Source organism: Anolis sagrei, chromosome 2, assembly GCF_037176765.1.
Source record: "Anolis sagrei isolate rAnoSag1 chromosome 2, rAnoSag1.mat, whole genome shotgun sequence".
NCBI classification, from domain to species: Eukaryota; Metazoa; Chordata; class Lepidosauria; order Squamata; family Dactyloidae; genus Anolis; species Anolis sagrei.
Genome location: NC_090022.1, coordinates 103,523,223 through 103,538,711, shown reverse-complemented (window position 1 = coordinate 103,538,711; position 15,489 = coordinate 103,523,223). Strand labels below are relative to the sequence as shown.

Sequence of the window (15,489 nt, the reverse complement as noted above, 5' to 3'; positions counted from 1 at the left end):
ATTATATGTTTACTATACACATTTCAAAAAGTCACTCAAATATTTCTTAGTTATGGATGTCATTGGTAGGCCCACTAAACCTCAATTTCAGCACTGAACTTCAGTGTAGTAGCTATGTGGCCACATCTTCCTATATCAATGTGTTCCTCAGTCTCACTTCTAATTAAATTGTATATTGTGATCCTGATCCCCATCACAATGTCACTGTGTACTGGAAGGAGCTAAAGAGTTTAGAGATGAACCATTTCCATAAGAGGCATAAGATGTGAAATAATCGTGCATTGGAATTGGTTTCCTGCTCTTGCACAGTGTGTATGCTCTTCTTTTAAATATCCATGTTGAGACTCAGTACCTGTGAGTCATTGACTCTCTCTAAACTTGTACATCTACTGACACCAAGGAGCTCATCAAAGAGAAACCATACATATTCAGATATAATTCTTGTTATGACGTACTCATTAGTTTGCAAATACTGGGTTGCTAATATAGTGCTTTTAAATTACATTTTATATAAAACTCTAAGAGTTAAATATCTCCAAATCACCCTCCCCACCAAAACAAAATTTCTTAAGCCATGAGTAAATGTTATTTGTGGTTACCCATAGCATATAACAACATTAATGGTGATGTTATTTCACTTCCAATTTTGAACAAAGAGCTTGGATTTAAAATAGACCGTATCTTGTTTGTTTGTTTTCAACCAACATGTGGTCTCTCAAATAGTTCTGTTATTGATTCAATTGGTAGGTCATCTCAGGCTGTCTTCCAACTTTGTTGAATGTAGTGGATACATTTTCAGACCATTTCTGCCTCATGACCCCCAGTGCACAGGGAATTGCTTTGGCCAGTATACTGAAGCTAGAACCTGCACCTACATCCCTGTACCTTACTCACTTGTTTATGCCATTATGTTCTAGAGAACAAATTCATCTGGGACCAATCTAGGGCAGTAAGATCCCTGTTGCAAAATAAGCACTGGATGGAATTTCTGCTTGTGTGCTACTATTTGAACCCTGTGACAACATAGTCACCCATTAAATAAATCCTGTTTATTTCATCGTACATTGATTTCCATTACAGATATTGAACCCTGATGCCTTACCAATGGAAGCTAAAAGAAAAAGAAAAGAAATATCATTGAGTGTACTAATTGAGTGTTTTGCACTAACACAACATGAATGAGGTTCATTTACATTTCTCTTTCAAAGCTTAGCTGTCCAAGAGCTTGTCATATATCATCAGCATCAACAGTTCTCTGAGCTATTGAGATTCAATATTGATTGTCAAGGGAATTAACATGGTGTAATTATTACATTAGCACTGTAGGAGTTGTTTGGTTGTTCATAAACCCTGAAGCTCAACAGCTTCTATACTATTGCTTTGACAGTATGACTAGGAAATGTAAATTCTGATATAAAATGGTAAGATTTGCACTTACCAAATTAATGCGCCGGCCAGAACACAGTTATTATTTATTTACTTACTTACTTATTTATTTAAAACATTTATATTAATTATCTACATGCTTCCTAGATGTACCATACAATAGTCAAGTGAAGAACACGCATTAAAATATATTTTGAAATTATATATTTGAAACTGCATAGAAAATGTATTTAGAGATGTGTATTTTGGAAGAATTTTTAAAAATACACATTTTGTAATGATTTGCAAGTTGTAACATGAATCCATAACAGATTTCTTTTGAGACAATAAGGAGATAAAAATGAGATAATACATTCTGTTTGAAAGCAATACAGTGGCTACTAGTAATATTATTTGAGGAGGCAAAAAACTTTTCCAGTTATGACAGCATTATCTGATACCACCATGTATGTATTTTGGCTCGTAACATAATAAATGCTTGACAGATAGTCAAAGTATAACTTCATTGGTATTGGAATATTATAATCAAATTTTCTTATGGGTTACTGTCATAGATGGTGGCTTAATAATAACAATAAACTTTAGTTATACCCTGTCCCCTCTCCCCAAAGGGCGGCTTAGGAGCTCTACCATTGAGAAACCATGCTTTTTTTGACACATTTTATTGTGTTCAGTTCCCTCTGTTTAACTATACCTAGCCAAAAGATTTTTTAACTTAGAGGGAAAAACATACAATGTATGGGCAGCTAAATAAAAACATGGAGGTAGTTTGAACTGGGAAAAATTTTGTACCCAAAGTTGCTCCTTCCTCTCCCCATACCTCTTGCTCTCAAACATATACAAAACTATGTAGCTGTTTTTAAACCACTGTTCAAATGCACCAAGAGATCTGGTAATGAAATCTAGGATCTTATCTCAGCTTCAGCTCCATTTTTAAACTGTTTAAATCCATTCAGGGAATTGAAAGCAACAGAGTCCATCCCATCATGTAGGGGGACTTCCTATCTGCAACTGTCAAGCTCTGTAATGTGTAAACATTTAAAACAGTCTCAAAAAAAAAAAGAGTGGGGAAGAAGACAATCAGAGAACGTTTCAGGAGCCTAGGATGCATGATATTCCATTTCTAAAGTGCCAAAAACATGTGGGATGGTGTTGAATTGTTTCAGTGATGTGAAGTGGGGTGAGCTCCTCTCTGTCAGCTCCAGCTTCACATGTGGGGAAATGAGAAACCTCCAATAGGATGGTAAAACATCTGGGAATCCTCTGGGCAACATCCTTGCAGATGGCAAATTATCTCACACCAAAGAAGCAAAGCCTTGCAAGAGGAGGTCATGACAAAGTGGTTTATAACTACACTGGTATAATAGAGGGAAGGAAGTCATGAAAAAGATTTATCCTGGCAAAGGGGTTTGAAATTCCCCCACTTCCCTCTTCTCCCCACTGCCCTCAAATGGGATGAGGTCCATAGTAATTTTGGCTTTCAATATTGAAGTTTTTCCTGATTAAAAAGGGATTATCTGTGTGATGGTTTGGAACAAGAGGGGGGGGGGGGGGAGGCTGAAGGACAAAACTTCCAATGGGAAGACAGAACATGAAACAGGATTATTGGGGATCTAAGTTCAAAGGCTACTTCAAGTGCCTGAACACTGCTGATGTAATAGGTGTGCAATGTTGGAAAGACTATAAGGGAGAGACCTAGAACAGTTCTATTTATTTTGCAACAGACTACAGCTGATGATAGATGAAAACATTCTTAGGAAACTATTTTCACAACAACACATTTGACAGCTTTGGCTTGATGGCAATTAATGAATGAAGGGCTTTTAATAAACCCTATTATTAATAGCCCTGCTAAGGTCTTGTAAACTCAAGATCATGGTTTACTTGACTGTGTCTGTCTAGAGCAGTGGTCCTCCAGATGTTTCAGACTTCAGCTCCTATAATTCCTAAAAACTGGTAAACTAACTGGGATTTCTGGTTGGGAACCCCTGATCTAAAGCAAGATCTAGATCAGATAAAATAACTGATATAAAATGGCTAGTATGGAATTGCCATGTGCCTAGCTAGTGACAAAGAGGGTATGCTTCTGGCCCAGAGTTTATTTCATCAAGTGGATGTTATTTCCACGTGGCAGAATTTACATATCCATGGTGTGTGTGTGTGTAAAAACAAGTTAGCAATGGTCATTGAATGGTAATGAAAATTTAAAAAGAACATTGTGCGGCAGATATTAAGATAAACAATGTGCCCTTTTACAGCAGCTATAATTATCGTTTAATTGCTAACAATCAATATCTGTAGCAGGTTGGAAAATTATTATGTCTGTACAAATCTAAACCTCTTATAGCCTCTTATTTGGTGATTTCAATACACAGCCTGCCATCATTTTTGTGTGAAAAACAGCAAAGGTTTGATCATTGTCTGAAATAATTTTCTTGGTCATGGTCACCTAGTGGGTTTCCATGATTGAGTAGCAATTTGAACCCTGATCTTCCATAGGCCTCATGCAGTACTCAAATAATTACAGCATATAGTCTTATGAGATTCATACCACTAAATGTTTTATAGTTGAAGAGCACCATTTTAAAAATATACCACCATGCCATGCTGAACACATGAACTTTTGACAGTGAATCATTGTGTATCACCGCAGATCCTGGCAATCTTGGCAGTGCCTGTGCAGGGGGTGTGGGGATCTGTTGCCCGGCACCCCGCTCTGTCCTGGCTTCCCTCCTGCCTCATTGCATGGGGGGAAACCTTCTTGAGCCGGCCAACCCATCTTTCCTAATGGAAAGATAGGGAGCTTCCCATCAACTGCTGCCAACGATTTTGCGGCAGCGGCAGGGTGTTTGTGACAGTTCAGCCATGGAGTCACCCCTGCAGTACTTTTCTGGAGTGTAATGGGAGCCATTAGACTCCATGGCTGAAGTTAAAAAACCCTGTTTGGACTGAGAATTGGTTCTTGGTCACACTGTGCTAAAATGCACATTTGCTTTTGAATAGTAGTCATAAGGAACGACATGCAAAATATAGTGTAATAATCGAATCCAGAAGTCAATACAACAGCGGCCGGATTTCTGTCTCACAGTTGTGATTAGTTAACAGGTTGAAATTCTTCAATCTGGGACCTTTATCATGAATTGTAGCAAGCTGCCCTAACTCAAATTAAGGTCTAAATATTCTTGCCCTTGCCAAAACAGTGGCAATAAATCACCTGGCTTCCACAGCTAGATAATAATTCGTCTCATGAATGGACTGAGACTAAAGAGAAAAAAAATCATTGAAGCAATTGCACCCAGTTTATTCAGATTCTCATTGCATTTTCAGTCCTACAGGAAGCAAGTGAAATATTCCTATTCGGTATTGGTAGAGAAATTAGATGAGGGAAGTAGAGATCTGTTAGGGAATTTCTAACAACCATAAAGCTCTTTCAGTATAAACGGATGCTAATAAGATTTCTCCATTTCCCCCTTGTTACATTTGTTGCATTTATTTATTCATGCTTCAGCTAGCTTTTTCCCTGACTGACAGGTTCCATATGTTTTGCATTTTTGTATCCCAAGCTTCCAAATGTCATATATGGCTTGAATGTTATTTTTACTGTAGTAGTAAGAATATTATGTTTGTCCTTGCAACAATATTACAATATTACAGCTACATAACAAGCTATGTATTAGATTGAATGTCATCTATATGGTATATAATCCACAGTGGTGTCAGGTATGTGCATTACACAGAATAATGTATTTATCCATTGGTCAAACATCAAAAGAAATAAAGGACAGTATGAAAGTGGTTTGAGCATTAGATTGCAACTCTGGAAACCAAATAGGTAATCTTGGGCAAGTCACATTCTTTCAGTCTCAGAGGAAAAAAACCAAACTCCCTCTGAATAAGCCTTGCCAAGAAAACATCATGATATGTTTGTTTGTTTGTTTAAATTTAATCTCACATTTTTTCCTGTGTGTGAACCATGGTGGCAATGTTCACCTTAGGATCATTATAAGTCAGAAACAACTTGAAGCATGCAACACAATGAAAGTGGTTACAATTATATTATTTGCTCCCTTTTCCCCCATAATATGGTGAATTGCATGAAAAGAGGACTTTTATCTTTCCCACATACTACTTATGTTGATATAGGTAGAACAATGTACTAATATGATTAGTATCAACATTATCAAATCCTTACAGGATTATTCCCACAAATTAAATCCTGGTATAACAAGGATCTGCATTAATATTTTTAGGCAGGGAAAATGCTATCAATCAAGCAAGTCAGCTTCTTTTTGTAATGGTGACTTTTATATGGACCAGAACGGAGTCAAACAGAGATGCTGGCATTACCACAAAATTGTAGTAACCAATCTCTCTTATTTAAAAAAAGAAAGTATACTTCATTTCTTAATGACCATGTATTTGCAAACATATTTCACTTAGAAGTGTTTGCTATTTGTTGAAGAGCTTATTGTATCAAGCATGTTGGGCTTTTATTTAATGAATCCATTTGTGTATCTTCTATGATGGGGCACACTTAAATACACAGAAGATTGTGGCCATCCTAAAGCATTTTGTGTGAAACAGAAATCAACCATATCCAGATATCCTTAACAGCTTGTAATAGAAGATGTGTATTAGGGTAAAGCTTCTTTGTCATGCTAGAATTGGCTGCAATATGGAAATAGCTTTAGAAGAAAAAGCACAACAGCTGTACAGCATAGGACATAATACATATGAAAAGGAATAAAAACCAAGGGAAATAAGCTAATCATATCCCAATGAAAATTACTTCCTGGTTTCAGACTCTAAGCATATTTCAGTAACTATATTAATATTTATGCATACCCTGGATATATAGGGTGGTAATTTTTGCCTCAGTGGATTCAACTAGTTTTCTTGCTACTTGCATGTTGTTGATAAATCCCAGGATGCCAACATGACTCTAATGGGAGAGAACTATATTTCATGTAAATGAAGCCAGACGTAAACTTGTAGCATAACTGTGTTCAGGCAAAGAGCTAGCTGGCTTGCAAAATAATTGAAACAAAGGTAAGTTCCCACAATGACTAGTATAAACGTTCTGTGAACTTTGTGGAAGTTACACTAGCAATATATGTAGGGTATGTCCAAGCTGTAATTACTTGTAACAATACAAAGTGATCAAAGTTCTCAAGAGCATCAAAAGTGGGCATAAGAAGAGCAGTAAAACTTTCTTTACATATTCCCGAACCCTTATCCACACTTGAATTTTCCTCTTTCATAGTCAAGACAGTGTTTATTCTTGGTGGTTGATTAACCAGTCAATGCCCCTGCTGAGAGTGTTAATAGAAATTTTGTCCAATTTCAAGTCAGTGGTAAGTTAGAAAATGTGAATTGAACAATCCATGCAATACTTATTCTGTGGCTTTCAGAGAATTTGAAAAACGAATGCTATGGTTGGAGTGAAGAGGATGATAAGCTTGAAAAGGAACTTTATGTATTAGAGACCCCATGTATAAATGGAAATGACAACATAAGAACAGTGGTGGTTGGATTTCATCAGCTGCATTTTACCTCTGTATACCTCCATTACAAGGCTGAGTCAGATTTGGCTCTTCATTTACTGAAATATGCTAACAAATACTACTTCTTTCATTTTTCAGTGACTAACTACTATCTAATTTACAGGTCTTTGAACTGACACTTATACGATGGTGGTGCGAATTAAGTCCAAAAAAATAACTACCCATTTTCATTCCCCTTAATTGTTAATCATACTATTTTTCCCCAGGTATGAGTGACCTGCATTATGTTACCGCTATTAAAATGTAATTATTCTGTTGACTTCAGTTAGAAAAATCTAGCTGAAGTTATTTCTTTGCAGAAACCATTCTTTTTGCCTTCAGCAGAAAAAAAACAAGCCTTAGAAATAGAAGACTTAGATCACCGTATTTTCTGAAAGTGTTCTAGTTTCCAGGAAAGATATTTACAACTGCATGACAAATATCCTTTTTTTGAAAGATCCTTATGATCATAATTTCTAAACTGCTGCTCTTCAAACAATTACTGTCTGTCCTCACCTTGTGAGCCTTTCCTGCCGACTGCATGGCTGCATGTTTGGTAGCATGCTGTCTTCCTGTTGTGTTTTGTCATCCATTGTCATATGGTTTCATACCAGGGAGAGGGAAGCTTTACATTTGATATCATCATCTTGGAAAGTCAACAGAGCCATGCAATGCAAAATGTCACATCCAGTGATCAACAAACAAGCATATCATTTAGAAATCAGGGCTCCCTTTACATCGAGTATAGATCCCATCCAGTTTTACATTAAAAGGAAAACTAATAAAAGTGTCTGTAGTCTTTTTTTGTTAAATTGTTTTCTTACTTTTTCCTAGAATTCGCCCGGTGGTATTACCTGTCTCAGAGAGGTAAAATTTAAATCAATTTGACTAACTTTCAAAAGAAGTTTTTCCCCTTATTGTAACAACAATATAAATGGTTATTATAAATTTCAAAACCTCTTGGTTTTCTTTTAACCTTGAAATTAGGCCAGTACTTTGAAGTTGTAATTTACTATCCTCTGAAAATATACCATGTCCATTTTCTAATACAGGGTGGACATTTTGATATGTTACCTACCATGAATGAGTTTGTGCAATTCAACATAAGGTAAATTGTTTCAAAATCTTCAGAAAACTACCAGGAACTGAAGATAAACCCACACTCCTCCCAATCGTTTTCTATCCCATAGTTAAAACATATTAACAACATCTGGGGTTATATAGCACCTCATTAATGAGCACAGTTTTGAAGAGATAACAATGAAGTAACACTCCATATAAAACAAGCAACATAAATCTTTCAAGATGTGGCTTTATTTCACAAGTGTACCAACTATGGCTGTACACAACAATACAAAGAAGTTCACATGAAAAGAGGATATGAGTATACTTTGTTCTCAAATTTTAACGTTACACTTCATGTCAAAAGGTTCAATTGAGCTCAGTGTGTATCAACTTCTAATTCATGTGTACTGGTGTGAATTGCAGGTATTTGACTGGAAAGAGAAAAGTGAACGAGGCTATAGCTGCAGTGAGTGAGGCCAGGAGCCATTTCTGCAGTTAATTAAAAATACAATTTTGGAGCAAAACTCAGGTGGAACCATGATTCAACAGTGAAGAAATACCACACGTGAGGGTTCCATTCAACACATGTGCTAGAATACACATAGTCTGCTGTGTATCAGCAAACATTTGCTTTTCTTGTTTGAGTAGTCTACTCTTGCTATTCTGCTAAAGAAACAAATTAGAAAAACAACCGCATGGGTGTTTGCAATGAAATCTTTATGGAAATTACTATCTGCTAACATAACTGGTGCTCAATTGAAGCTTTGGGTTCTGTAGTTTCACAAACCTTTTAATTTAAGCACAGACAAATGGAAAGTAATTCTTTTGAAAAGTTCTTCCCTTAATTTGCAGTTAATTAAAGTGAAATGATTTCTCATGAATCCCACTGATTATATTAAAACTTCATTGCATAATGATCAATCTGTCCCATCCATAGAGTTCGTGATAGTTTTAAAGCTAATGATACACATTTAAAAATATTTTATGTGATTATTTTATATTAGAAAGACACATTTATCATACAGGCAGAGTTATACAGTACAGCCCATGTATCCATGAGAAATACATTCCAAGACTCTGTGGATACACAAAACCATGGGTAATAGTGAACCATGTATTATTATTATTTTTGTTGGGAGGGGGAAAATAAATTTTGCAGCATGGCTAAGTGAAACCATAGATATTGAATCTGTAGATAAGGGGGTAATATTGTATTCATTTTATCTAGCAGCCCTAAATCAGTAAGCATCACGTAGTACCTATAAAATCTAATAATTTGATTTTAAATGTTTATATGTAGTGTACATGAGCAGAAAATCCGAATGCTCCATCCATTTAAAGAAATTGTTAGACCAGGATATTCCCTAACTGTTATGAAAGAAACAGTTTTAGACAGGACAATGTACACAGTGAAACCTGTGTTTTGAATGCAGACTTAGTTATACTTAAGACTTACCATTACTCATGTATAAGTCTAGAAATTTTAGTTAAAACATTGACCAAAAAAAAATGGGACAATTTATCCATGGGTCGATGTAAGTACTGTACTTTAACTTTTATCAGAAAGGAACCACTCTCTTCTCTGATTAGAGTGGTAAAAGGTAAAAGTGTAGCCCATCCTAAAATAACTTTAAAAATTCACCTGCCCTTTCACTCTCTCTACCACTTCTGGCCCCTGAGGTGCTGCTTGCACTTCCCTCTCTTCCCCTCAACTTATCCATGTGTCACATCAAAATACATTCTTTTGTCCCCAAATCTACCCTGGACTTGAGGTCAACTCATAAATGTATATATACCATCTGCATACCTAAGAGCGGATCTATGGAAATCATATAAAACTGAGCATATCAAGCATGACAAGCATTGGTTTCAACAGGTTTGCTCTTTGTATGATGAAAGCTATATCCATATATGTGTTGTCGGAAGGACACAGAGAGTTCATCACCACAATAGTATGTAAATAATGTTCACAGTGAAGAACCATTAAAGCTTACAGTGTGGAAGAAACTGGTACTATCAAGAAATATCACTATTAGCAGGCCCACACAACATGTAATCGGGGGCTGAGTGTATCCTGCATAAAGAGTTGGTACAGCTTGCAGAAGGACAAAGCAGCAACTACAGCACTGTGCCCAGCCTCAGCTCCATGCTCCAGGTACACAGGGCTTCTTCCCATCTCCATCCCCTTGCCACTGTGCTTCCAGAATGAGAAAGGGGGAGGGGAACCAGCTGGAAGACCTGGACTCCAGATCTGTTTCTAGTTTCTTTCTCTGTCTGTCTGTCTGTCTGGAGAGGTGAGGATGGGAAGATGGGAGGAAGCTCTGGATGCCAGGAGCAGGAGATGACAGCACCTGTCCATTGCTCCTGGCACACAGGTCTTCTTTCTCCCATCTCTCGTCCCCTGATCCAGCAAAGAGAGAAAGAGAGAGAGAGGCTAGATCCTACATCTGGAGTCCAGTGATAGAATTACTTTAGGGTTGACCTAAGTCAGAAACAACTTGAAGGCACACAACAACAGCAATCCAAATTAATCATTAATCTCATACCTTTACTTGGAAAATGAGGTGCTAGACACTTTTCTACAGTCCATAAGAAGTTGAGCCTGTTTAATTTCAGACCCTTATTACTGCCAAGTTGTGCAGACCTGGTTTAAAGGCATTATTATCTATGTAGCTTTCTACATGCTTGCCACAGAGCAATGTGGCAAGCACAATTATTTATATAGGATATAAAACACAATGATTTATATAGGATAACCTTTATATTAGGCTCTCACAGCAGGACTTGCTGCCAAGCTTCACATCTGGTGACACAGGCACCTATTTATTTATTATTTATTTATTTATTTATTATTTGCACTTGTTAACCGCCACTCTCAAGCCCGAAGGCGACCTATGACTCTCTAACACTTATTTGGGCTTCAGTTAAGTGATCTACTGGCTATAGTTAATGTCCTGGATTGAATTCATTTTGAGATGGCCAGTATGGGAAACCTTCTTATTCATTTACTTTCTGAAATAGAGTATTGTCCAATGCGAATTTTAATCTCTTTCATGCATAATTGGAGTGAAAGAATTACCCTCAATTTCAGTATACACATGATTACCATGGATATTTAATTAATATAAGTAGAGTAGTAGTAGAATAATGGCTGTTAAGGTCTCCATTTGTCAATTGAAATTAAATACACTCAGGCAGCATAAAATTCTTGTGGCAATTTTCCCAACTCCTAAGAGTCTTCAACCATGATGAGATCTGAAGTGGCAGATAATATTTCAGGAGTCTTCCAATTTGGTGAAAATCATTCTTTTTATTCTTATAGCATTTAGGATCAATTATGTCTTTTAAAATAACATCTTGCAAATAGCGTATAAGATTTAAAATGACCCCCCAAATGTTCTCTGCATGACTCACTCATCGGGTTTACAGACTTTTAGGTCATAATCTGTTTAGATAAAAGAGGTTTTCTCCCATTTTTTGGGTGTTATTTGATCAGGGGTTCTCAATTTTTTTTCAGCTGTGGAGCCCTTTTTGGGGAAAAAGTTTCTCGTGGAGCCCCAAGAAATATTTATTACACACACACAATGAAGGAAAAAAAATAACCATCATAAACTTAACAGTATTTCAGTGGAATGCCCATGGGCCCATCCAGTTCAAACCCCTTCTGAGATACAGGAAAAACACGATCAAACACATCCAACAGATGGCCAAACAACCTTTGTAATAATAATAATAATAATAATAATAATAATAATAATAATAATAATAACCAGTGCAGGTGGCCCCAGTGATCTCAGACGGCATTTGGAAACAATAAAAATCGACAAAATCACAATCTGTCAACTGCAAAAGACCACCTTATGTGGATCTGCATGCATCATTCGAAAATACATCACACAGTCAGGCGCTTGGGAAGTGTTCAACTTGTGATTTTTTGATACGAAATGCAGCATATAGACCTTGTTTGCTGTGATATACTTTGCTTTTGTGTCAAATAATAATAATAATAATTAATAATAATAATAATAATAATAATAATAATGATAGAAACCCCAGAGGAGGTGGGGCACCCATGGAGCCCCGTAGCACAGTTTGAGAACCGCTGTATTAGACAAATTACTTAGTTTTCTGAAAATACTATAAACAGTATTTTGGAAATAACAATACAGAATTACAAACTCTTTAAAAACCTGCATTTTAAAAACATTTTCCTCAGATAGAACTTTATTTGTAACCCAGAAAAACTCCTCCATAAAAATATGATTTTGAGTAAAATGTACAAATTTGACTAGCAACACCTACAATTCTTCAGAAAAGATGTGCACTCTCACCTTAGCAGGCAGCCAGACTTAATTTCATATCCCAATCAGAAACTTTTATATTACTACTTTTTTCTCTTCACAGACATATCGTTGCCAAACATGTTATTGAGGATTGGCATAAATGTAGTTTGTTATTCAAAACCTATGCCAGGCCTTAACTGAGAAACTAATACATTTGCAAGTTTCTGATTGAAATATTACAGTATAGCTTTAAAACTAGCCAGTTCATTTGGTAAGAAAAACTTCACTCCAGTTGTACTACTGAAAACAAAACAGACCAAAATTCCTGGTCACACTGTCCAGAGTTCACAGCATTATAATTTGGTATAAGTTATATGCTTGTTGCATAATGATGTAGCAATCTCAGACCAGAATGCTATGTCTGAAATAATCTTCCTCCTTCTCTTCTTCCTCTTCTTCCTACTAGTGTATGTATTTCCCACATAGGCTTCCAGTGCATGATTAAACTGGCTCCAATGGTTGGTTTACAAATATAGTGGATTTTATCTAATGTGTACTAACTGACAAGGGGGTGAACATATTTCAAGATGAAATAGAGTTAGTCAAACTGGATTGAGCCTAAAGGATCCAACTCATCTGGAGTGTCAAGAGAGGTAGTTTCAGATCTACTAGTGGTTGCCACTGCTGACACCAAAGCAAGAGGAAGGTGGTCAGCAAAATGACAGAATATTGAAGCAACGATTTGCAATTGCTTCTTGCAGTTGTTTTGCTTGTCCTACATTTGCAATTGTGAAATGTGCTGATTATTCATAGGCTGCTTAAGTAGCATGCGCTGTATTTTCAAGACCAATGGAATTTATGATTGTTATTCACAACTCACAATTATTATATTGTTATATATGTAACTGTAATGTTATGTATTTCTGAAGGACATGATCTTTAATTTTATGTTTAAAACACTGTAATAGTTAGAGCCCAAATGCTGTCCATGTGTATGACCCCAATTACTTAGGTGCAGCAAGGGCCGAAATCCTGTATCAGCTATTTTGTTAACCACACATGATCAAGTAATAGTTTGTCAAAAGCAAAAGCCCTGTTTTTATCCCTATACTTTCTGCAACAATACAACAGCATGCTTAACTAAATAATAGGGTTGTTAAGTGTGATTCGGAAAAACCTAAAGTTCGGAAAAACTTAACAAATTTGGACTTTTGAACCAATTTTGAACTATGCAGAAATAGTGGGAGGAGCAATTCCGAATTTGAACCACTTACTCATTTTTTGGAATTATTTTCGGATGTCTCCCATAGTTATTTTGATTTTCAGAACCATTAAGCAACTTTGGCAAAGCCTAAACAAATGGTTTTAAAATCTCATGGTTTTCCTTCCTGGCGAGTGCTGGCAATGCAAAGAGGGACGAGGTGGGTGTGGTCAAGCACAGCTCTTCTTGAAGGCCACACCCCCAGTGGTAGAGATTGCAAAAGGTTCTGTAGTTTAACAGCAGGACCTTTTGCAATCTCTACCACTGGGGGTGTGGCCTTCAAGAAGAGCTGCGCTTGACCACACCCACCTCGTCCCTCTTTGCATTGCCAGCACTCGCCAGGAAGGAAAACCATGAGATTTTAAAACGGTTTGTTTAGGCTTTACCAGAGTTACTTGCTTAATGGTTCTGAAAATTAGTTTTAAAATCTCGCAGTTTACTTAAGTAGTTAAGTATACTTAACTTAGTAGTTGATACAGGATTGCAGCCATAATTGTTTCATTGAGAAAAGAAGGTTTCAATGAAGATATCTTATAGACTTTAAAGACTTTTTAAAAAACTTGCAAATGATGTTATGCTTAGTTCTTTCCACTAAGTATTTTCTATCTATAGATTTAGTGGGATATATTTAACCTCCAAATTTGATTGATCTATCAGAAATGTTTTGATTGCCTTTTCCTGTAAGGACTGTTGGACTGGTTGGCCATTGAGGCCTCTTCAAACTCTGTTCTGCTATACTGATCATCTTTCTGTTCATACATAGTCAATCTTAAACATAATAAGGTTGCCTGTGCTGAGCCAAGTTGAATTTCACAAAAAGGAAAGCATAGTAATAACCTTGATGAAAGAAAAGTGAAAAAGATGTTGTTGTTGTTGTTGTTCATTCGTTCAGTCGTCTCCGACTCTTCGTGACCTCATGGACCAGCCCACGCCAGAGCTCCCTGTCGGCCGTTACCACCCCCAGCTCCCTCAAGGTCAGTCCAGTCACTTCAAGGATGCCATCCATCCATCTTGCCCTTGGTCGGCCCCTCTTCCTTTTGCCTTCCACTTTCCCCAGCATAATTGTCTTCTCTAGGCTTTCCTGTCTCCTCATGATGTGGCCAAAGTACTTCAACTTTGTCTCTAGTATCTTTCCCTCCAATGAGCAGTCGGGCTTTATTTCCTGGAGGATGGACTGGTTGGATCTTCTCGCAGTCCAAGGCACTCTCAGAACTTTCCTCCAACACCAGAGCTCAAAAGCATCGATCTTCCTTCGCTCAGCCTTCCCTAAGGTCCAGCTCTCACATCCGTAGGTTACTACAGGGAATACCATGGCTTTGACTAGGCGGATCTTTGTTGCCAGTCTGATGTCTCTACTCTTTACTATTTTATCGAGATTGGACATTGCTCTCCTCCCAAGAAGTAAGCGTCTTCTGATTTCCTGGCTACAGTCTGCATCTGCAGTAATCTTTGCACCTAGAAATACAAAGTCTGTCACGGCCTCCACGGTTTCTCCAAAAAAAAGAAAAAAGAAAGTGAAAAAGATACATCAGCACTATCATCCTCAGGAAGTAGACTTCTAATATGAACACTAACCCACATTCAAATTGTGTATTCTTAAGGTTTAAATCATCTATATTATCATTTTTAATTAGTGCCTGGAGCTGCCCAGTATATTATGGTGAAGCATGGGATCTTGTCAATAGAAATAATCTTGGAACTAGTATATCAACTACCAAAGTCACCAGCCTTTGTTTTTTTAGAGACCAGCAACTGTAAAATCAATTGGAAAACCATCTGAAAAATCAATATGGAAACCACAAGCTACTAAGGATGACAATTGGCCTCCACCTATACTTGACTTTCAAAATGCTGAGATACCATCAAGTGATAGTCTGTCCAAAACCAAGGACTTTTTTATCTCCACTATTTCCAGAACTGTACGATAGTAAATGCCAAGTTAAAGCATGAT

General features: G+C 36.9%; 1 protein-coding gene across 8 annotated transcripts in view; it reads left to right on the top strand.

The window, feature by feature from the left end:
* Nucleotides 1-15,489, top strand: part of KCNIP1 (potassium voltage-gated channel interacting protein 1) — a 725,477-nt gene that overhangs the window by 685,931 nt on the left and 24,057 nt on the right. The window contains exon 2 of one of the 8 annotated variants that reach the window (XM_060765033.2): nucleotides 7,764-7,796. The exons of the other annotated variants lie outside the window; for them this stretch is intronic. Within the exon in view, the coding sequence (XP_060621016.1) occupies nucleotides 7,764-7,796 (33 nt within the window). The remainder of the gene's footprint in view (nucleotides 1-7,763; nucleotides 7,797-15,489) is intronic. 8 annotated transcript variants of the gene reach the window in all.